At 38.4% G+C, this 25259-nt stretch overlaps 1 protein-coding gene across 12 annotated transcripts in view; it reads right to left on the bottom strand.

The window, feature by feature from the left end:
- Positions 1 to 217: 217 nt before the first annotated feature.
- The window catches only part of Dcun1d4 (defective in cullin neddylation 1 domain containing 4), a 68243-nt gene continuing 43201 nt past the window's right edge, over positions 218 to 25259 (bottom strand). For 6 of the 12 annotated variants that reach the window (XM_021722798.3, XM_013356270.4, XM_078021286.1 and 3 more), the window contains 6 exons: positions 22901 to 22972; positions 22470 to 22561; positions 14979 to 15087; positions 2920 to 3024; positions 736 to 838; positions 218 to 609 (listed from right to left, as the gene is read on the bottom strand). In XM_021722798.3, the coding sequence (XP_021578473.3) occupies positions 554 to 609; positions 736 to 838; positions 2920 to 3024; positions 14979 to 15087; positions 22470 to 22561; positions 22901 to 22972 (537 nt within the window). In that variant the 3' untranslated portion in view covers positions 218 to 553. Of the gene's footprint in view, positions 610 to 735; positions 839 to 2919; positions 3025 to 4407; positions 4507 to 4981; positions 5065 to 14978; positions 15088 to 22469; positions 22562 to 22900; positions 22973 to 25259 lie in introns of those variants that run through there. The other 6 variants (XM_040292433.2, XM_040292431.2, XM_040292439.2 and 3 more) reach the window with 6 other exon arrangements.

The following is a 25259-nucleotide window of genomic DNA, read 5'->3' as shown; positions in this document are numbered from 1 at the left end:
TTTTTTTTTTTTTTTTTTTTTTTTTTTTTTTTTTTTAAAGAGAGTGAGAGAGACAGAGAGAGAGAGAGAGAGAGAGAGAATTTTAACATTTATTTATTTTTTCTTAGTTCTTGGCGGACACAACATCTTTGTTGGTATGTGGTGCTGCTGAGGATCGAACCCGGGCCGCACGCATGCTAGGCGAGCGCGCTACCGCTTGAGCCACATCCCCAGCCCCTTTACAATACATTTTTGCAGAAATAATCTCTAGGTGAAGCTTTTTCTTTTTATACACATATACAAAATTTAAACAGCAATATACACATAATCACAGTGAGGACGTTGGCAAATTCACCAATCTGTAGTGTAAATAACAAACTGCAAAGCAGCCTTCCAAGAGAACAATGCTACACAGCAAGCAGAGCTGGCCCATCAATAGCAAACACCAAAACATCCCTGCGAAAGGGAGACAGTGCAAGAAAAGCAGCATGCGCTTTGATACAAACAGCAATTTATGGCTAATGGGTGACATAACTGTGGTAACAGTGACTCTCTCGCTGCTATGCATAAAGTCCTAGGACATCTGTTTGTCTTTATACCACTCCACGAACTCGTCCAATAAAACTGGCCCTGGAGAGAGAGGGAAAAAAAAACAAAAAACCACAGTGGCTCTAAGGTTTTTCTCAGGGAGGCAGGCAGGCTATGTCCAAGGATGTGGGAGAGGGGGGGAGGGGACATTCCACACCCAGTACTCACATGCTCCATCTTCATCATAGTTGCTGAGGTCAAGATTAATTGTTCTGCTGAATTCCAGCACATTGCACCACTGGTCTTTGTTAATCACTTTATATTTTGATTGCTGATGGAGGGAAAAGGAATATGATTACACTTAAAATGAACAAGTGAGACAGTTTCAATTCCTGTATGAACTTAATAAACTTCATGTAGAGCTAATCCTTTCCATTCAAACACTGATGCAGGAGGAAGCAAGGGAGAGCCAAGAGTAGAATTTAAGATGACAATTTTCCTTACAAAATATGGGGCGGGGGGTGGGGAGTGGCAATTCAAGGTGACAAGAACATCAAAGAAACACAATTTCATATTCCTAGAAGTGAAATTTCTATACTGTGGAAGCCCTTTTATGTAAAATGGCAATGCTACAAGAATTAAGAGAGAACTTATAAATTTATGCAAAGCACTCTATCCAGTCCTTGGCACAAAGTGTTACATAAAGAGTAGCTCCCCTTAATAATCCTCAACATGACCAGCACAGCTCACTGCCAAGCTGCTGGCTTGAAGCACAAGCAGCGGTGGGTCACTTGATGAGAACTTGTTATCAGTGCTACAAGTGACCTCAGAACTGGGGGCTTTTGCCACTGAAGAAAATTACTATTCAAATAATTAAGAACTTGAATCTGATCATAAAAGAAACTGGAATAGCTGTGAAGTAGTTCCTCAAATCCTCTTAGACAAGAAATATGCTATATAGGCTTTTTTAAAAATATAATATTCCTAAACACAGATTTTAAAATAAAATCCACAACCAATAATTTTTAACTCCTCACCACTAAAACATAGGAAAATACAAATGCATAAAAAACAAAGAGAATTAATTAAGTCAATAGTTTTGAGGATATAAACATAAGAAAAGCTAGAATCAAAGGATCACTGTCTCCTTTTAAAAGAAAATGCAAATTTGTATAAGAGCAAAGCACAGACTACAAGTTTACCTTTCTAAGCAAGTGGAATCAAAGAATAGTTTGAAACAGCTGGTAATGATCCTGGGATTGTGCAACATCAAGTTTCCTCACAGCCAGGTCTTTCAGTAAGGACCCTTCACACTCAGCTCAACTCCTGCTCAGTAAACTAAAAGCGAGAACCTAGTTCCGTCTTTGTTCCAATAGTGAGCTTGTATCTTACAGGGTTGTCAGAGAAATGACAACAGATCGGACATGGAGGGGAACCATCATATAAACAAATACTTACATTAAAACCAGCTTTTACAACTTTCTTGAGTCCCAGAGATAACAGTCCTCAAAGAATTCTATCAATTGTTAGGTTCTTCTGGACCATTGTCCAGTTGTCAGAAAGATTATTAGTGCAAGAAGGAAGCTGGAGTCAGGGAAGATCTAGGATTTTCTCCAAGACCCAACAATGTCTATGATGTTCTTGCAAGCAAGGGCATTTTTAAAAGGGCTTGGGGCAAGAGGGCAAGGAGAATGCCGTAGACAGCCCAAGTAACTCAAATATTTCAGACACTTCCAGGTGCAGCAGCAGGACATTTCAACAAAACCAGCTCCTCATAACTAGCAGCTCAAAAATTCTGATCATCAATACTTAAAGCAAACAAAGATTGATGGAATAGTGCTGGTTGTTTCTAATACACATCTAAAGAAAATTTAAACTGAAGGCGACACTGTCAGTTTTCTCAATACAGTACTTAAGATGATCTAAATTCCCCAAGTGACTTGCAGATAAGAGTAAATAAAAACAGATTACAAACTAATTTTGGTAAGAAGGCAGATGGCTGTTTTTTTAACTTTTATAATCAAAGCTGGAAATTCATCTAAAGCCATTAAATAAAGAAAACCTTGTTTTTCTATTGTTATAAAGAGCAGGCAACTAAGCAGCCATGAAGCTTTTAAAACTGGGCTCATACAAAGTAAATTTAAAAAAAGGAAAAACTGGGCTGAGAGGGGCGAGGCAAGGACAGAGCTGCAGCCACATGTGATGCACCGTAAGGCAGAATGAGGCTCCACCAAGCAACGCGGACAGACGAGCTCCAGAAGACAGGGAGTGCTGACTGACAGCAGTTATGGCACCATGTTTACTATGAGTGATAAAGTACGACAAACAAAAATTACACAGAATGGTTAAGGAAAGTATACTTGGTAGTTCTAAGCAAGCAAATATACATTTCATAAAATAACAATTTGGTACCTCTAAGAATTGGTGAAAAACTGGAAAAAGGGGCCAGATTTTTCCTAATAACAGTCCCAACATGCACTTGGCAGTGTTTATGTCTAGGCTGCGCTGGTCCTTTTCCTGTTTAACAAACAAAAACAAGGATGAGCCAGATGCCTCCAAATAATAACTTCCAATAATCCAAATTTGTATTTCACTTCAACAAGAAAATTTCAAACAACTCATTTACCATACACCATAAAAAACCAAATAGAGACTAAGGCAGGGAGAAGGAGAGTAAGTAATACAACAGAAGTCTTGATTAGTTCGATATTATATAAATTTATTGTAAGAAAGATTCATGTCAATTGAATGATTACCCTAATGCAAAATTAATTATGTAGCAGTATCTACAATCATTTCATTGAATAAATAAAAATCTATAACTTACTAACTTGCTTGTTTGACACTTAAGATAATTATAAAAATCATAATTGTTCATCCTGAAGCCTATACTTAACTAAATGGAGTGTAAAGGTTTGATTGCCATGCTTAGGAATCAGGTTTCCTTAATAAAAATCATTTTCCCAACAATTTTATTTTATGGGGTAAATATTTTTCTTGTACCTAAACATGCTGGAATTAAATTCCACTTAAAATAAATGCTGAGCCCTGGAGATTCTCTCCTCATCAGAGGATGTATTCAGCCACCTGTGCTGGGGGAAAGCAGGATGTCTATCATTACAATCCTTCTTACCTTGGATTTCTTAGCAGATTGTCCCTAATGAGTAACCAAGTGAAAGACATTTCATAAGGAAACAACAAAAGAAACAAATAAAGGTAGATTATGATCACTCTCTTTTGCAATTAAAGATCCTAATGACTCATTTCATGTTTCTTAGAAGTTTCCATTCTAGAACTACAAATGGGCAGTTTACATGAAAGGAATCGAGAGGGTCTGGGACCACAATAATACCTTACACATCCAAAGCTAGCCTCCATGTAGTACCTGAACTGTTGAAGAAATTTACAAGAGTGTTACAAAGGAAGAATGTGCTTGGCTACCCCAAATGTGCAATTTAAATGCTCACCACATTAAGGGAGGATGCTGTGACCACCCTTATCTGTCACATATGCAGCCACACATACTTTCCAACTCTACCAGTGAAGTGCTCTTTGGTACACAGTAAATTTCTACATAGGGTACTGACTTTAAAAGAGAACTTAATCAGAACTTAATGTTAAGAGCCTCACACAATAGCAAATGAGGGAGATGAAGATACAGAAACATGCTGTTAAGGAAAATGTCTAATAGGTCTGTTTTGTTCTCAGTCATATAGTATAATGGTCAATTCAAATGGCACTGTGTCACCCTTTTCTGTTAGAGGCCACCCAACTCAAATCTGATGATGGCAGGGGCATCCCAATTCCACAATTCTACACAAACAGGAGGCCTCTTTCTCACAGCCTTCTCTGCCTGTCCCTTGGCCATGCAGAAGGTCCTGCTAGGGTTGTAGTACTCACAAAGGAGAAGAGGACAGTAGAAGAGGTGACTTAGAGATTGTCTTTTACCAAACAAGCCTCATTGGCTTGTTGCACTTGTGCTTATGCTTCTGTGAAACACTGTGAAAGCAAATGGGAAAAGAAACATCCCTTAGCCTGTAACAGGTGTGGCAGACAGCAACAGCACACCACACCATGAAGCAATCCACAAGAAAAATGAGTAAATTGTTGAGAAGCACACGCGGCACCACAGGACCAGGCCAAAGTCCATTTGTCAAACAAAAGTTCATGAAGCACTGGGCTGATGACAGTGGTGCTCTAAAGAGCTTTCCTTTGTAGAGTTTGTCATCATTCACCAAATCCCCAAATCTCTAGTCTAGCTGTGAAATATACCTTGCCTTCTTCCATCATCATCAGTGCCTATGCCCCCATCACAACAGACATACACTAAGGTGACAAAAAAGAAAAGAGATACAAAAGGACCTGGACAGACTCTTTGCAACAATATAATCATCCGACAAACTGATGATCATGAAGGATTTCAACGCGTGTTTGGCAGTGATGCCAGAACATGGAGAAGAGGCATCAGACTCACAGGACCGGAGAGCTGAACAGCACTCACTCACTCCTGCTCTGCAGGGTGCCAGCCAGCAGCTCATCACTAACACCATCTTCTGCCTAGCAAATAAGAGAGAGATATTATGGATGCACTCACAGTCTGAACAGTGGCATCTCACTGACAACCAACAGTGCCTGTGTAGGGACTTGTACCTAAGTGCAAATGACCATTACTGGAAACACTCAAAAATTCCTGGGAACGACACAGTTGAGAAAGCCCATAGCAAATGCCAACTAAACATCAAAATGGAGATACTCCCCAGGGTTCTCTGACTACAATGATCCCTAAGGGCATTCTCTGCAAAGAGGTTCCAAATTTAAAAGTGAAATGAACTTCCCAGGATGCTATCAGGCAGCCATCAACATTATGGGCATTAAAAAGAAAAAGAAAAAAAATCACCTTAACCATTTCAAGGAGTACAGCAAAGGAATCCAAAAAACTCTTTGCAAGAAATTAAAATAGTACACTGTGTACATCAATCCTGTAACCTTCTGTTCATGCAGCACCAAGAAGTAAGGGACAGACCAACAGATTTCTGCATCCCAAGGTAGGTATCCAAGCAGAAAGTACCTTGAGAAAGCCTGCCAAGAGCCAGCCAGCATTTCCAGAAGGCCCATCCAGGTTAAAGGAGAGGGAAATGAAGACTTTTCTTCCTACCTATCTCTTAACACAAAATTTATATGTGTGTTTACTAAACCTTAATTTTTTAAGATAAACAGAAAAAATAATTTTTAGTCATTTCTCAAATAATAATAGAAAACGAACTATTTTGGACAAACCAATCCTGTACAATACACAACCAGATTCTCACTGTCCTCCTTAAACATGGATTAAAGGCATAGCAGGATGGAAGGGATCAGGCCTTTAACAGTGCAACTAAAAATCAAAGGACCCCATTAGAAATAGTGGAAGAAGTTACATTTTATATGTGGAATAAATGCACCCCTGAAGCTGAAGACTAACAACAAACAATGTATGATAGAGAATAAAGAGGTTTTATTAAGGTCTGATTTAGAACTCTAATTTTTCAAAAAGTGCCTTTGTTTACATAAGAGTGTTCCAGTGCAGTTCTTTCCTAAAATGGAACAAATGAATTAAAAAATAAAAATGAAAATGAAATTTAAAAAGTTAATTATAAATGTTAAATGTAAAGTATGTCACAAAAATGGATCTTTAAATATTTAGGCATCTGTATCTGCTCTAGAGACCCCTAATTGTTCCAAGTGATCTACTTCCAGTTTTCATTAAGTTTTAATAGCTTGAAAATTATATGCAAAAAGAAGAACCTTTTATTAAAATTATAATTAAAAAAAACTTAGCAGAAATAAAGTCCTGTAGCTTTTTAAGAGATACTAATTGGACTCAAGAAAATATATATTAGTTATTGTGATTCCAAAAATAAATGGTGAAGACGAAGTTAGAAATTGCATGTGAAATCAAAAGTCCTCAAAAGCCTTATGGCATGCATCACATGAGACCACAGAGAAAATGCAGTCCTTCTTAATACAGCTACCTGCATCAACAAACATTAGGTAAAATAGGCTCTCAAGGCTTCAATCTTAAACACTGTGGTTCAGTTTTAGAAACTAAAAATACAGCAAAGTAGCTTTTGCATGGGTTAAAAACAAAAAGTAAAAAAGCAAAAAGTCATAAAATCCCAAAGTACCCGCCCTCCTGTTGGTGGAAAAAACATATCTAAAATAATTATGCTCTTAGAACTAAGCCAACAATATTTTATGAATAACAATATTTGCAAGGCAATTTACTAAGCTCAATTTTCTTTTTTTTTTTGTACTGGGAATTGAACCTAGAGGCACTTAACCCCAGCACCCACCCTCCTTATTAATATTTTATTTAGAGACAGGGTTCTGCTGAGTTGCTTAGTATCCCACTAAATTGCTGAGGCTGGCTTTGAACTCATGATCCTCCTATCTCAGCCTCCCAAGCAGTTGGGATCACAAGTGTGCACCACTATACCCAGCTAAACTCAACTCTTGACACTTCTTTTAAAACAGAAGAGAAGTCTGTCGAAAGGCACTTTGCTTATTATTTTGTTTGGTACAATCATATTCTACTATATTTAATAAGCACTACTCTCAAAAAACAAGTCATTATTGAAACTTGAGGTTTGCAACTCCCTTACTCTAATTATATGGTTAACTTTTACCTTGAGCCAGTGAGTGTACAGTTTCTTAAACTCTTTTAATACCATTAGGATAGGAGCAATTATTATTATTACTAATTTATAAATAAAGAAACTGAGACAGAAGAACTTAAATAATCATCAATAAATGGTAGAGATGGAATTTAAGCCAGGAATTCTGATTCCAAGCCTGAGCTCTTTCATATAATACCATCTTGCTTGCTGGGGTGGTAAAAAAGGGAGAACAATTGAAATATTAAGAGATAAACAGAAGCCAATTAGTTTAACTTCTGAGCATATCTGAGTGGCTCTGCAACAGCCAAAGAGGAATCTTTTTTTTTTTTTAAACTTTTCAAAGGTCTCCTTTTATTTCACTTAGCAATCCTGTATAGTTTTCTAAATGATAACATCTAATAGTATTAAAGGACTTATATTTAGATACTTATTTTCATGCCCTTGGGAATAGTATTTGTTCAATTATCATTTTCTGATCATTTCTTTTTATTTATTTATTTATTTATTTATTTATTTTTTATTGGTTGTTCAAATCATTACAAGGCTCTTGACATATCATATTTCAAACATTAGTTTCAAGTGAGTTATGAACTCCCATTTTTACCCCAAATACAGATTGCAGAATCACATCGGTTACACATACACATTTTTACATAATGCCATACTAGTAACTGTTGTATTCTGCTATCCCAAAGAGGAATCTTAAAACTAACAAGATTGTTAGGGGTAATGGGCCTGCAATTAGATGACTATTTCATATTACTTTTATTCCTGACCTCATCTGTTTTCCATTATAATTTTTCCCTTTCTGTTTTCCTTATAATTACAATGAAATATGAGGAGAAAAAGGTGGGGGGAGAAAGAGACACACAGAGAAGCACAGAAAGAGGGGGGGGAGGAAGGGAGGGATAGGGAGAGAACGTATGCACACATGTGAGAGCCTGTGCTGGGGGTTGTAGAGAAAGGGAAACTAGACAGTTAGTAAGTGAAAAAATGCTTCAAATTAGAAGAGAAAGTAATTCCAAATGTTCACAGACAAAAGTGAATGGCAAGAAGAATTCTCTTGATATACCAGGAATTGCTGAACACAAGACCTAGCAAGTTTCCTTAGCAAATTCTGTCAATAACGTCCATAATCATTTCTAGTTCAACTGTTATTTTTCTTGGAGGAGGAAGGTACTTTGGCTTTATGTGTCCTCTTAAATCTTCCTGAATCATCCTCAGAGACAATGAATAGAAGCCAATGGCACCTTCTGTTGGAATAGTGGGAACATCAAGAAACTAGTTTGATCTGGTAACAAACTCACTTGTCAAAAACGCACTAGGAAAATGAGTTCCCCCAGGTGTCTCCTGCGTCCACAAGACCCCTCCACATCTGACTGCTCTAAAATGCTTTGAAAAAACAAAGATGCTACCCCCCATCCCATCTCTCATTGTTGGGCTCACTATCCTTTGCCCAGGCCTCTCCTTTACATCCATCAGCTTCACCTGACCCACCCTGGTCCTATCTTGGTTCACCTTAATCACTCCATCAGGGGTCCTCTCAACTTCTGTACTCATTCTGAATGAACAAACTTCTCATTCTGAATCTGTTCCTTTTGGTATCAGGGAAGGATTACACTGCTTGGGGTGGGGGGAGCCCTACTATTATGTGAACTCATGGACTCTGCTCTTATCTGGTCCTAGATGCTGCTAGTCAGCACCTCACTCCACCCAATTCACCCTTCTCAAAATGCCAAGTGCCAACCTCCCCCAGACTCTCACAGTAGCTTGGCTCCACCACTGAGAATGTAAAAGAACATCAACTGTGCTGGTATTGATTTGACTATTCCCAATCACAATGAAAAATAACTGAATTTAGTCTTTCATCTCATTCTCTTTATTCAATCTTCTTATTCTCATTAGGTCCTTTTCAAAAAATGAACCAAGGCTGTCGTGGTGGCATGTCTGCAGTACCAGGTACTTAGGAGGCTGAGTGGGGATGATCGCTTCACCCCGAGATCCAGACCGGCGTGGGTAACCCCATCTCAAAAAAGAAAAAGAACCAACGCGCACACGTGTGTATGTGTGTGTGTGTGTGTGTGTGTGTGTGTGTCTGTTATTTAAAGGACTCCATGCAATAGTTTATATAATAAATATAATTTACATTGAGGGAAAAAAATCCCTATGCATAAAAACACTGAGAAAAAATCCAATTGTATGAGAGAATTGACTTTTTGGCTCTTGACATTTTTATCTCACCATCTTTCTCTAACAAGACACAACGGGGTGGTGACAGTTTTGAGTTGAGGAAGACAGCATGGCTCTAGGAGGACTCTGGCCTACATATCAAGGGCTGACCTCATGCCATTAGCTGTTCCCTTCTCTCTGGCTCTGTTTCATCATCTGAATATTGACAAGACTGGACCAGGTTTCTTTCAAGTTTCATGATTCTGTGATAGTTATAAAACTATAAATAAGTACAGTTCAAAGAAAAAATTGGGGGAAAGTAATACAAGTTTATAGTCAATTACCAGTTTTAATTGGCTACAAGGTTCAGAGGTGAGGAAAGAAATGAATACCCACTTGGGACTGTAATTTTGGTAGAGAGATATTACAAGGTCCATTTCATTTTCTGATATTACATTAGTTTCTTTTCTGATATATTAAAGTGTAATTTAGAATACTTAACATGTTATTTTGTTGTTTGCAATATAGTATTTAGGATACTAAAATGGTCAAGAAGTTCAATCTTCATTAAAATTCTGATTTTTAAAAGACCTGCTGTGTTGATTATAACATATTACCTTCAGTAGTCATTTTTCTATTAGAAAAAAAAATATATTGGGGGTGGAGTTGAGCTTGGCTTCCAACCAAGACCAGATTTCCCTTTTCATTTAAAACAAGCAAAAAGCTGGACAAAAGATATGAATGAAGTGCCAGCTTTCACTCTCTGCAAGAGGCAGCAAGGGACCATGACCCCTGAGAAAAATGAAACAAGGTAAGTCCTACAGGATACCAGTTTACCCTGTGTAGGCGGTTTCCAGGTTGTAAAAAAAGGAAAAGGGAAACCCAAACTGAGCCCAGCGGTCTTGCTGAGTTGGAGAAAACAGAGGTTAGAGGTCAGGGAGGCAAAGGGAACTATACTGTGTGAGGAAAAATATCAGTGAGATGGGAGGCATCAGAGAGATCTGGAGGTTTCCAGAGCAGTCTCCTTCAGTCTTGGGCTGAGGACTCATGTGCACACACACAAGGGGAAGGAACCTCACACTGGAGAAGGATACACCACAAACAATGAGGCAGGTACTCCCAGGGCTTACAGGGGGTGGGAGATAGTTTGTATTTCCACTAGCCAGCATGGAAGAATCTCAGGATACTCACGGCATATATACAGAATAAAAGCTGCTTTGGCTCAGCCCTTTCAAAAGATCCAATTAATTCCAAGTAAGTTAACTATGCACAAGGGGGGGGAAAAAAAGAAATTCAACACTGTTTAAAGGACTATCAAAATCTAGTAACCAGCAATGTAAAATCCATAATAGCTAAAAAAAAAAAAAAACTAGAAAAGCAAAGAAATCGAACAGTAACTCATAATGAAAAGAAAAATCAACCAACCGAAAGAGACCCAGGAATGACAGATTATGAAACCAAAAGGCAAAGCTGTTAAACACTCCCTAATGAACATACTCTAGATATTCAGGGAGGTACAAGGAAACATCATGATGAAGAAATGGAAGATATAAAAAGACCCAAACAGAACCTCTGGAGATGAAAAGCACAGTATCTAAAATGAAAAATACACTGTCTGGGATAAATAGGAAATTAGATCCTGCAAAATAAAAAAATTAATCCTGGAAGACACAGTAGTAAAAATTAACCAAAATGAACAAAGAGAAAAAGTGAACAGAGTATCAGTGCCTTGTGAAACAGTATCAAGCAATCTAACAAAAATATTTTTTGTTGTTGTTCAAGAAGAAGAAAAACAACAACAAAAAAAACTTTTGAAGAAATAACAGCTGAAAGATTTCTCAACTTAATATAAATTTTAAAACTCACAGATCAAAGAGTTCAATAAATCCCATAAGGAAAATAACAATGCCCAGAACATCACAACCACATGCTGAAAAGCAGTGAAAAAATGCAGTCAGAAAACAAACAAAAAAGACATTATGTTCAAAGGAACAAAGATAAGAACAATAGGCTTATCATGAGAAACTAGTATACAATACAGAAGACAATGAGGAAATATCACTGAAATAATAAAATGTCAACCTAGAATACTTCTCTGAGAAGTATCAGACTAAATTGAAGGCAAAAATAAAAGCTTAGAAAATTCATCACTGGTAGATCTGCACTGTGAGAAATGTTATTTTAGGCAAAAGGAAAATGATACCAGATAGAATCCAGATCTATACAAAAGGAATAAAGAGCACAGAAATGGCATAAAGTTGAGTATCTGTAACAGAAATGTTTGACTATTTAATACAAAAAAGATAACATCTTGTGAGATTTATAGCAGTAAAATGTGTTATAAAAGCTTTAAGTATGGGAGGGCAAATGAACATGTTCTCGTGTTCTTACATGAAGAGGTATAATAAATATTCTTTGAAGATAGATGGTAAAACTTTAAAGATGAATACTGCAAAGCCTAGAGTAACCACCAAAATAATAAAATGGAGACACAGCTAATAAGGGGAAATAAAGTGGAATCAATGAAACTAAATACCTTTCATCCCCCCCCAAAACACATAAATAGGAATGAAAAAACAAAAACAGATGGACAGATAGAGGGAACATAGCAAGATAGGAAACAGAAACTTAACCATCCTAATCATTACATTAAATGTACATGATTTGTATGTCTCAATTAAGAAAGATATTTGTAAGACCCAACTACATGCCATTTATTAAAAAAAAAAAAAATCCACCTTAAATATAGAGAAACCAGTAAGTTAAAAGTAAAAGGAAGGAAAAAAGATGAATCATGCAAACATAATGAAAAGAAAGCTGGAGGGGGTGTATTTGTATTTGACAAAGCAGACTTCAGAACAAGGAATACTACAAGAGATAAAGAGAGATCCTTCACAATGCTAAATGGTCATTTCATCCACAGGGAACAATACTAAGTAAACTGAAGCCTAATATCTAAGCTTCAAAATACCCAAAGAAACAAACTAACAAAAGAAATGCAGAAGAGATCATTAGAAATTATAATTGGGAAATTCAACATTCCTTCCTTAGTTACTGAAAAGAACCAGTAGACAGAAATCAACAAGGACAGAAGACCTGAACAACATATCAACCAACCTGACCTAATAGTCATTTATAGAGCACTCCACTTAACAACAGCAAAATATTCTTTTCAAGTACATATCAAACATACATCACAGCAGACCATATTCTGGATCATAAATTAAATAGATTGAAATCCCAAAGGGTACATTTCTTTGACCACCACTGAATTAAATTAGATATCCACAATGGAAAGATTATCTAAAAAATCCTAAATACTAGGAAAATAAGCAACACACTTCTAAATACCCAATGGGTCAGGAAAAAAATCACAAGGTAAAATGGAAAATATTTCTAACTGAATGCAAATGAAAATTCAACATCTCAAAAACTGTGGGATACAACTAAACAAAACAAGATTCATTAACAAATCAATCTTAGAACATCCTGAAGCTGAACTGAAGTGCTATGGTAATCAAACAAAGATTCAATATGGGTGGCTGTTTTCAGCATTACATAAAAGGGCTTGATTCACAAATTTTTTTAATGAAATCCTCCTTAAAAGCAAAGAATTGTGCTGGCTGTTGTTGGTAAATGAAAGAAGAAAACGCACAGTTTCTCAACCAATCAGGAAAAATGAAGGCCTGCACCAAACTCCAAAGCCACGCAGAGGAGATATTAGGGTAACATAAGGGAAGACAGCAGAGCCTTCTAAGACAGGAAGATCTGGGAGGCTGCCTAAGAGCAAAAGCATGTGGCTGGGACCCAGACACTGGAGATAGAGCAAGTCATGACAGTGCAAACAGGGCTCTAGGCAAGGACCCTGGATAAGCAATGGCAGAAAGCAAAAAGACTGAGAGGCCAGGGGGCAGGCTCAGTGACCAGCCTCTAATACAATTTCCCCATGACACAGGCAATGCAAGGTGAAACAGCTTGGGACTCGACTGGGAGGCCCAGGAAGAAGCCACAGACTAGACCTGAAGTCAAAAGACCTTGGTTTAAGTTGTGGATCTACTGTCTACCAACAAGGTAACCAGCATCAAATTCTTCCACTTTTCTACGGCCCACTTCCCTCCCTTGTGAAGTGCATGAAACCATCTCTGGCTGTCCCTGAGAGCTGCCATGAGGCTAACTGGACTGTAAATACCAGGAAGCACTTTGCTACCATAAAGGCAATGGGAAGTTATTGAAGTCTCTGGGGAACAGGAAGAGTGAAGGAAGAGTATTGACACCCTACTGATGTGAATGCTGGATGAAAAGTGAAAGAACATGGAAACAGGAGAAATACAAGAGTGCGGGTTAGGAGTAACGAGGGCCTCAACAGGGGAGGCTGCAGTGGCATCAAGAAAGAGAAGGCCAAGAGCTCCTGTAAGATGAGCCACCATGGGGTGAAGTCAGAAAAGAGTAAAACAACGTGAATCTTAAAGCATAGCAGCTATCTGGGAGAATTTTGACCCACCCTCCAAACAAAGTATTCAGAAAACAGCTGACTTAGGTGTAAGAAATATGATGCTTCTAAATGGACTTCTACCCATACCATAAACAACAGCTGACTATGAAAGGGGAAGAAAACCAATCTTCTTGTAATGAACTATTTAATCCTAGAAACTAGTATCTATTCTAAAAACATACAGCAACTAACTTCTATATACAATCAGGTACCATTTAGTCAAACACTACATCTGAATTTCACCTTATTTCTAGCATCAATGTATTTCCATGCATGTTGTGATTTTATTAGAAGGCTGCAATAAAGGAAAAATGCACCGAGGGTACCACAGAGAGCTACTAATGTGTTACTACAGAAGCATCAGCATTCACCATGGATTAAACCTTTGGTACTAAATTGGCAGAGCCAGAAAGAGTAAAAAGTGGAAAAAAAAATGATGATGCTGAAGAAAGAATAACTTATCACCAAGTTCTCTGCATTAAAGAAGAAGAAGAAGAATGCAATCAATCAAGAAAGTCTAGTCACTCAAATCCATTAAACACACAGACTATAGAAAACATCACTATAGAAAAAATTATAATTATAAGGGCTTGTGTCTGAATGACATTGCCAACTGGTGCCTGAGGATTCACTACCTATGGTGACCAGGCCAAATCATAAGCCTTACTTCACACCAAAGAACCACTGCTATCACATACTTGGACTTGACTCACTATGTAATAAACAGGAAATAAGCTGTTTGAAATTCACACAATTTCTAAATAATATGATAGCACCAAGTGAAACTAGATTAGATGTGGTTAGCTGATTCTATCTAGTACCGTGAGGGGCAAAGGTTCATCATTCTATGAGAAGAGCTTTTTCAAGTTTACCTAAGAGACATTTAAAACAGTTTATCACATGCTGTATGTTACCTTTATTACAAGAGCTAGTAAAGGTCAAGGTCTGCCACCATAGCTTTTTGCTTACATACAAAATCTTTACCCACATCAGTTATTTTTTTAAAATTGTACATGTATGAAGAAATACTAACTAGCATCCTGGGAGTAACTTTTTCATGATCTTTGTTGTGGTATGTAAAAACAAACCTCAAAAGGCAATAAAAGGGGGGGGGGGGTAGAAGGAAACATCTGGATAGGCTCCAGAGAACTCACCCGTGCAAAGTCAAATGCGTATCTGTAAATAAGCTTAAAGTTTGTGGAATCATTTAATAATGATCGTAAATAATCCAAAGTATTTCTGAGTTTTTCTGTTGTATCACATCTACAGAAAAAAGAAAACAGCAAATTACAATCTTTGTTTTGAAACTGGGACAACATAAAACACAACACCAAAGGAAGGAAAAAAAAAAAAAAACCCTTAAGTTAGAACATATCCAAAAATGATTTTTTTTAAAATAAATTTCATATTTATAGACAAGTTGATAGAATAATAAATAAGCACTTCCTTACCACACCCGTTTCTGGCACATTTATGTTTTCCTCTGCACTATTTTCTATATGTGTGGAAGCTGCAAACATAATGCCACTGCCCCACTAAACACTTGGATAGTGCCACCCCTCTTCAGTCTATCACTTTCACTTTCTCAGCTAACATACAGTTCACATGCACATTCCTCAACTGTTCTCCAAACTTCCTTTACAGTGACTGTCATTTTTTAAGAGACCAGACCAGGTATTTTTATAGCACATCAATTTGTCAGATAATTTCTCCACAATTCTGTGTAGGCTCAACACTTGACAGGACCACTCCATGTCGCACTGTGTCCTTCCAGGATACCCCAGGGGGAGGCTCATCTTGTCGCCTGTCTCATTACTGCTGATATTAAGTTGATGGTTAAGGTGATGTCTACCGGGTTCTTCATTTAAAGGTACTTGTCTCCCTTTGGAATGTTAAGTACTCTGTGGGTTGACACCTTGAGACTAAATGTCTTGTTCCCCAACATTTTGCTCAATGTGTAAAAATTTTTTAAATTTCATATTTTCTTGATGCCCTGACATGCCCACAAAAAGACTGTTAATAGTCTGCCCAGGAGACCAGGTGCATAATGTTACACAGATGGTCCCTGCCACAAGTTCCCCTTCCAGGTCTCCTCAACTGACCTAGTGATATTGAAATGCACCAATGAAGTTCCCTCTTCCTTTCTGCTTGTGTTTTGCCTTCGCCCCCAATGAAGGCACTTGCGCATGGATCCAAGCCCACTCCCTGAGAGCACCTCCCCTATGGCCACTTTGTGGTGCGCCTATCTCCTCTCCAGATGGGGAAGTATAATGAATCATGCCTCTCCCAGTAGTTTCTGAAGCAGTGTTGGAATGATCCTTAAAGACCCCACGAGGGAGACTTACTCCTCTATTTATAATACACGTGATTTTAGCATTCACTGCTGGTACCTACTTCAATCAATTAGTACATCCTTAGATACAAAATGGGTGGCTTTCTAATCTATCATCCTTTCTACCTTTATTGGCTACAATTCTATAAAGAGCTCTATGCCTCACTGTTCCTATTTTCTACATTTAAATTGTTTTCCTTTTAATTCACTATGTAATGATCTGTCCCCCTCCCTCACTTTTTTTCTTTGTTGATGTATAAACTGTCCCCATTTGGGCAGTGGCCCCTTAAAACTGGCTCCAGTACTCCCCTAACATGTCACAACCACTCTCTGAGCACTTCTTTGCTTTGTGGAACAAGATGTTCCAGCTTTGTTCTTTGCCTGCCCCAGACTTAAAATCAGCCATTCTCCAGGAAACCCTGGTGACCATAACCTATTTTTACCAGTAGGTAACAGTGTCTACTTTTTGTGGGGGTTGGGGGGATTGAACTCAGGGGCACTTGACCACTGAGCCACATCCCCAGCCCTATTTTGTATTTTATTTAGAGACAGGGTCTGAGTGGTTGACCACCTCGATTTTTGCTGAAGTGGCTTGGAACTCGTGATCCTCCTGCCTCAGCCTCACGAACTGCTGGTATTACAGGTGTGCGCCACTGCGATGGGCTTGGTGTCCACTTTTCATAAGTAGGGAGACTAATTGGTTATTTTTATAAATTAACTATTTGCAATATGCAGCCCTTAAAAATGAGAACCAAGAATCACCATTTTCACTAGCAACATTAAAGCTTTTTAATACTGCATATAGTTGCTTGTGTTTTTCTATAGAACTTTTACCTACTTGTAAAAGTAGATTTATCAAAATAAGTAATTTGCCTACCTTATGCACTAAAATATGTTTAATAATAGAGCACATTCGATTTTTAGCAATAAATTTGTCAAAGGTTTTTTTGTAGCTAACTACCAAGTCCTCACAATTACTATATTAACAGGATAAACTGCCACGCAAGGTGGCACACACCTGTAATCCCAGCGGATCAGGAGGCTAAGGCAGCCTCGGCAAAAATTGAGATGCTAAGCAACTCAGCAAGAACCTGTCTCTAAATAAAATACAAAATAGGGCTGGGGATGTGGCTCAGTGGTCAAGTGCCCCTGAGTTCTATCCCTGGGACCCCTCCCTGCCAAAAGAGGATTAACTGTCTAAAGGCCCCAAATTAAATATTTTAATTTCAATGGAACAGAATAATTTAGAATGTCCTTTATTTCCTTTTGATGTTGGAAAACAAACATTAGAGTATTTTAGAAGATATCAGAAAAGGTTTCTTCAAGGGGTTGACATATAAGCTGAGAGGTAAAACACACACACAGGTCCTAGGTGTTTGGGGGGAGGTGGGAAGGGCTCTCTAGATATTAGGAAAAGCATGTGCAAAGGCCCAGCAGCAGAACAGGTCTCAAGGAAAACCATTGTGGCTGGAGTGGAAAGAATAGGAGGGAAAGTAGTACAACAAGAAACTGCAAGGGAGGTAGGGGGTAAGACTATAAAGAGCTTCTGTGATCCAACATGAAATCCTAGAAACCATGGAGGCTACCTCCAATCACAGGAGATCAGGCTTGCAATCCTGAGGGGCTACTCTAGACCCTTGTGGAAGAGGATTTGGGAAAGAAAAAGAAGAGATACTGAAAGCCTAGTAAAAGACCTGGTGCAAGAGTCCAAATGAGGGCCAAAAGGGACTAGGAAAAACATACAAGAAAGCAGGGAGCAGGAGAAAGTCTTGGAGGTGGAGCAGTAGCAGGAATTCCTTAGCAGTGAATACTCAATGTTATATATAAATTATAATATTTATTACTAATAATGAAGGAAGGTCAAAGAGGAAGGAAGCTAGGCAACACGAAGCCCCTGCTCTTCACTAGAAAGGTCAAGGACCAGAGCCATAGGCCACAGGCCACTGGGCTGACAGTTTAGTTTGGTCCTGTGCAATGAGCAAGAAGTGCAGCTGCTTGTTTTCAGAGGCTGAAGAGCAGGGACCTCTCATGGAGGTAACTACTAAATGGCAAAAAGAAAATAAAATAGCTGCAGGTTTTGGGGTACTGCTGCAAGGTGAATCATGAAGTTAGTTCTGCAGCTAAGTCTGGGACCAAACCCCAATCCTGGGAAGAGATGTTCCTGGGCACAGTGCAGGAAATGAAGAGATTTCATGTTTTAAACATAAAATGCACAGGGTTCCACTTCAGTACCCAGTAAGGGTGGTTACATGGCGTTAGAGTGCACACTGCCATTAAAGAGTTTAATCTGCTCTCAGTGGGCCTTGTCCATATCTTTAGAGAGCCTCTGGATTCACCCCATGATGGAGAAAAGGCTGCTGAGTCAACTGTCCAGAACTAGAGGCTGCCATCTAGTGGCCATGCAACAAGGACACCTTAGACGGACTTTATTCTAGCTAACAGCCGATGAAGAAATGACTGTGAAGTTCAAGTAAGAGACCTAGATCTGACCTTTGGAAAGTAGCTATCTCTTCAACCCCAGTTTTCTTCCCTGTGTGCTTCAGTGTACCCTACAGAATAACAGTCACAGAAGTCAGAGTGACTGTGCCACACTTTGAAGGAGTATCATTTCCCGTAACAAAACATACACACATATGGGGTCATTTCTTCCATGAATGGTGCTACTGTAACAGGTTCAGAAATGACACATCAGCACAATGATCCTCAAAGGTTATAAAATCAAAAGTGGTCTCCCCTATTACCCAGGAAAAGGCCTCCCACCCCTTGACTTAGCCCAAAGGTACTTTTACAGCCCACCATCAGTTTTACCCCAAGTTGGCTACACTTCTCCCACTCTTCCTTAAATGTAAACCCCACCCTCCACAGCAGCTTAATTCATATGGTAAACCTGCATGCTGGGACACAGTGGTAAATAAAACGGTCAGTGCTGTGCCTTCTTGGGCCAAGCAGAATGGATGTGCCCGCCAGCCAGGTGCTGTTACTTCCTCATCCTCTCTTAGCACCACCTGCTCCACACCGACAGGCCTGGGGGCAGGGGTAGTGTTGGGGAGCAACAGGCAATTCTTGCATATAGCATCAAGGAGACTAAGTTTTGAGCACCCAGGTGTAAGCCACATGTTGTCACTTTCCCCTCCCAATTTGGAAATGTTAGCAGAAACACCCAAGAAGTGACAAAATTGACTTAAGCTCCAGTTCCAAAATACATGGCCTTTCTATTTCTATCATGCTCCCTGTACAATAACAACCTACTTTTTAAACTCAGCATTTGAAGCAAATGTACTACTATGGTCTGAATCTTTGCCCTTCCCCACACCATTAATATGTGGAAATCTTTATCCCCAAGGTGATGGTACTAAGAGGTGGAGCCTCTGGGAGGTGACTGGGTCATGAGGGAAGAGCCCTCGTGAGTGGGAGAACTGAGGGAGCTCATCTACCTTTCCACTGTGTGAGGATGCACCTAGAAGACACCAACTATGAACCAAAACATGGCCCTTCACCAGATACAGAATGCTGGTGCCTTGACCTAGGCTCTCTAGCCTCCAAATCTGGGAGAAATAAAATTCTGTTGTTTATAAGTCACCCAGTCTAAGGTACTATTTTTCTTGGTTTTTGTTGTTGTTGTTATTTGTTTTGTGTTGCTGGGCAAGTGCTCTACCACTGAGTTAACATCCTCATCCCCTTGAAAATACTGTGTTATAGTAATCCAAATCATCTAAGACATATACTAATGTATATAAATACAGGTTTTATCATATATACATTAATCCTAGCTTTGAGCAAAATCAGAAAATCTAAAATGGCAGACAAAACAGATGATTCAAAAGATGAACTACTTTCCATTTAGTGTAAATCACCTGAGTTTGCTTATCTATTAGATACACATTCCTTAAATATACAGGCTGATTTAATTAGCATAATTAAATAGTTAATTTAATTAGCATAAGAAAAACAAGCCTATTCCTTATGGATCTTTTACCTGAACACTGGTTCTATGTCCCTGCCCTTAACAGACTTTGTCTTGTTCATAGGTTGTTTCCCCAGGTCTAGAATACTCTGCTTGGCATATCACTGCCTTTCAAATATTTGCTGAGCAAGTGAATAATCTACGGAGGATTGGGGGGGAGGGTTCTTGAAATTGTTTAAACTACAAAGAACCTTAAAGGTCATTCTAAGTAATTATCTCCACCTCATTGATAAGGAAACAGTCTCAGAGTTTCATATCACAGACAGAAAGCAGGTTCCTGTATGCCTATATATAATGGATCAGGCTAAATTAAAAAGACCAGGAGGCAGCCACTTGTGAGAATCCACCTACTACCACCTGCATCACACATCATGACAAGAATTCCTGACAAAGAGCCTGTGGGAGAGTCTTGTGCCTTCAGAATAGAGCCGCAGACTTCTTCCAGGAAACTGCCTCTTTTGTGAAAGAAGCCCAATAAAAATGTGGCCCTTAAAACACAGGCAAGTCCTGACACCCAATAATATTCTTTTGTAAAGACAAAGGTAAAAAAGAGCTTAAAACTATTAAAAAATGGATATCAGACCCTCTTAAAACAAATGAAAATGGACCTGAAAAATGTTTATGGTGCTGCCTCTGAAGGCTTAAAATAAAATCCTAACATGGCCAAGCGTTTGTTGTCACAAGGACATGCAATAAAGAGCAGCCACTGGATGTTCTAGCCAGAAAGGCAGTGAGGAAAACAATCCTAAGGCTTCAAATCATAACGTGATGTTTTCTCCAATGTGACAAACATAATTACAAAGAGATTTCAGAGAATTTAATCCTACAATCCTAGAGCATGCTGACAGGAACTACTATTTAGGGCTTTTACCTAAAAATCATCTGCTGTCAAACAGTATTGTAAGAAGAAGAATGTGACTTAAGAATCAGAAGTCTTGGGTTTTCAGCTGGGCGTGGTGGCACATGCCTGTAATCCTAGTGGCTCAAAAGGCTGAGGCAGGAGGATCACAAGTTCAAAGCCAGTCTTAGCAATAGCAAGGTGCTAAGCAACTCTGTAAGACCCTGTCTCTAAATAAAAAACAGGGCTGGGGATGTGGTTTAGTGATCAAGTACCCCCGAGTTCAATCTCCAGTACCAAAAAAAAAAAAAAAAAAAAAGTCTTGAGTTTTCTTCCCATCTCTGTTACCTTTATGTCACTAGCCTCCCTATGCTCAGTTTCCTAATTTGTAAAAAAATTCTGGATGAAGCCTGACCTGTCTTTTTCAAAAAGTAGCCCTGAGGCTTAAATGGAAAACAGTAAAAAGGTCTCATGAACTACTCAAGTGCAATGCAAGTAAAGCACTACCAATATTAACAAGACAATGTCCCATTAAAAGCTGACAAACTCAGGGCTGGGAATATAGCTCAATTGGTAGAGTGCTTGCCTTGCATGTATAAGGCCCTGGGTTCAATCCCCAGCACTACAAGGAAAAAAAAAAAAAAAAAAAAAAGCTGACAAACTCAAACATTATTTAAATAAAATCATAAAGCCATTTCGACTCCAACTTTACTCAAGTAAAAATCAAGGTCTGTTATTCCTAGTTAAAGTAAAAAGAAAAGTCATTCCAAGTATTTTAGGTGAAAGTTACTAGGTTAAAAATTAGCATTTGATCTTCAATACCATCTGAAATGTTCAGCCTTCACCCCAATTGCATCCTTCAAGACATAATATATCAGAACAGTTTCTTGAATGAAAATCTTCACACACACATACAAGTACACACATAGATAAGCAAAGATGAATACATAGAACCACTGATTTTTTTTTCTTCTTTTTCTGGGCCAAGTAACACAAACAAAAATATTATTTTTTAATCACTAGAGTAATGAAGTTCTAATTTTGCCTAGAACTAAAATGAGTATTTTTACCCAAAAAGTTATATTTCACTCAACTTAAACTAAAAACCAGAGACATGCTTATATAATAAGCCTTTTCTTTTTAAGCTCCAAACATGCACCATCCAATATAGTAGTCAACAGACACATGTGACTACTGAGGGCTTGGAATGTGGCTAATACAAACCGACCAGGTGGACCATAAACATATCATATGAGTATATTTTGACATTATACTCTAAATAAATAATGTAAAATATCTCATTGATTTATAAATGTTGAAATGATAATAGTTTGGATATTCTGGGTTAAGTACGATATATTAAAGCTATTTTTATCTGTTTCTTTCTACATTTTTAACGGGGCCATTGGTAAATTTTAAATTATATACACTCAACTATCCCCTGAAGTCCCAGGGAAGAGGCAACTTCCTGGGGATGGCAGGGTCCCCCCTAGGGCACCCTCAGAACTTACTGTAGAGAAGTCATTCCTTTTAACCATTCCTGTAGAGTAAAATAACCCATGTTTTGTGCATCCAATTTCCAAGCTAGGACCAGCATAACTACCTATTAAAACAAAAGACAAATTTAAATTTCAGCAATTAAGTACATCAGCATCCTGCCAAATGCTGCTAGTCCCAATGGTTTAGTCATTGAAATTGAACAGAATAACTTCAAAACTGAGTTCTAGTTTGGCAAACATCTAAAAATCCTGATAAAATATTTTGTGACAAGAGCCTAGGAGAAACATGTACTCTCGTGATGCCTTACAGTACAAGCAGAAAGTGCTCAACCTCACCAGAGGGCAATTCCTCAGGATCTATCCAAATTAAACCCAGCTTCTCCTCAGTATTCCACAGATATACCTGCACAGGTACACACAGATACATATTTAATGATACTTACTACAGCGCTGTTTGTAGTGACAAAAGGTTGAAACAGCCAAGTGTTGATTGATGAGGGGCTGGTTAAACACTTCTTCATTAAATATATTCCAATCAAAGGAATAATGCAACACCATTAAAATGAATGAGGTAGAGCTAACTGTTCAAATATGAAATAAATTTCAAGCTTTATTAAATGAAATAGCAAGGTCCAAAATACTGTTAAAAAAATTAAAAGGTAGATGGCTGCTTGGAGATATACACTATACCACATATACTTATTAAGTCTGTGAATTGGGCCATATACACTGGGGAAAACCATCTTCAAATAGCAAGATACTCCACTGAAAGAGCATTGTGCCTGGAATAAGCCCAGGATGAGTGGGATGGCCCAATCACTCCCCAGTGGGAACCAATCCCTCAGTGCCATTCTTGCTTCTACTGAGTTTTCCAAAATTCTGCAGATATCAAGAACTGTGACAACTCAGCTTCTGTTACTCACTGCTTAGCAATATCTCATGCAGCTACTTAAGAGAAAGATGGCACAGAGAACAAAGGTAAGTTATACCAGACACCTGCAGTGTAAAAACAAGCCTGTATTTCAAAAGAGCACCCAGTTTCAAGTTATCCAGAGCCCTGCACAGGAACAGAGTTGAAGCCAACCATGACGGGCAGGAGCAGGAAGTCTTCCTTCTCATCCACCTCAAGGAAAGGTAAGGAACAACTAAGCAAGCATATGATTCCTAAAAAGGTAAACAAGAGGGACAAGGCCTTCTTAGGACCATCCTGCCACTCTACTGGGATGGCCATCTCTGGACAGTCATTTATACACCCAATTCCTAGCCTGGAGCCAGGTATACATAGTTGGTGGACACTCAGTTGTTGCAGAAAAAGGCGCAGGGTAGAAATACATGTTTCTAAGGTGCAGTTAGCCAGGAACCAAGATACTTGCAATTTCTTAATGTGCTTTCTTTACACAGACTCTAAGGGGTCACTTCTGGAACTGGAAGAAGAGCCCCAAACCACCACACCATCATCCATGTGTCCAAGTGAATCAGATGACAGTGGTGGTGAAAGGAATTAGAGTGATATAAAAACATGAAATAATGAGGCAAGAAGTCATTTAGAAAATCAATTTTAGATGATTTAATGAGCCTCTGAAAGCCTACATGTACATTAAAAACTTCAGGTTAGGGAGTATTCAGAAGATGCAAAAGATATGCCCTTTTATCTGTTGGCAACAGGCTAGTCCTCAAGCTGCAAATCCCCAGCTGTGTCTGATGCCTGAGGGATTAAGAAAAAGCCTTCAACTAGTGTTGACTCCAGGGTTCTCCACTTGGGAAATTTTATCAGTAAGAACCTACTCTATTTCTAGGACCTTTCATCAACTAAATGACTACATTACAATTTTTCTTAAGTCACTAGGGTTTTTTGACTTAAAAAAAAAAATCTAGATTATTAGGCAGATAATAGTAATGACTGTTAAAAAGATTTTTTAAAAAGTCACTTAGAGACCAATCAGCACTAAGAAGAATTTCCCCTAAAAAAGGGGTTCAGTCCTTTAAATTATTCACAAAGCAATGGATTTTCTCCTCAGCCCTCACATTTCTTAGAATTCTGACTCCTATACATCAATTTACCCATGTGAACTAGCCCACATTTCCTAACACATACTATGTAAATTCATGAGCTTTATCACTACTCAGCCCTTCATTAGAAAGATTAAAAATTTCATTTCAAAACTTAAGTTAAAAAACAATAAGTGTGAGGGTGAAGAAGCAAACACAGCAAGTCTGCATGAAGCAAGGCCAACCAGCCAAGGCAGGCACTCACACAGGGAAACCGCCTTTCACCAAGCAGACTTCCTCAAGCTCACGGACAAGAAAGCCAAGTCCTTAAATAAAGGATTTTGCCCTTAGCTTCATAAATCAAAGTAGATAAGAATTTTATAGGCCTGCTTAAATTTCATAAGCTATGAAGAAGGCAAAGTGAGGGTTTTAAATATTTTTAAAGTGCCTGCTCTTCAGTGAAGACAAGGCATCGTCTGTCACCTCATTTTTCAAATGTTAACGTCTCTGAAATTGGGACGTATCCACAATTAACAGCATATCAAAATTTATTTAGCCACACTTTTTCTTTCTTAGGAATGATATAAAATAATCTAACTTCTATTGGTGTCATCTTGGAACTAAAGTACAATAATATTTACTTAGAACAATATTCTGAATTTGGTCTTTTAGTCGACAACATGAATTTACATTTCAAGGCTTTCTTCTTACTGAAACAGAATTCTAAAGAGTTCCAAATCAAATTACCAAAAAACAAAAAAAACCCAAAGGCAATAATAACTTTTTTGAATAGTTATTACTCCCTCGAAGCAT

This window comes from Ictidomys tridecemlineatus, chromosome 9 (assembly GCF_052094955.1).
Source record: "Ictidomys tridecemlineatus isolate mIctTri1 chromosome 9, mIctTri1.hap1, whole genome shotgun sequence".
Classification (NCBI taxonomy): Eukaryota; Metazoa; Chordata; class Mammalia; order Rodentia; family Sciuridae; genus Ictidomys; species Ictidomys tridecemlineatus.
This window is presented reverse-complemented; position numbering and strand designations above follow the sequence as displayed.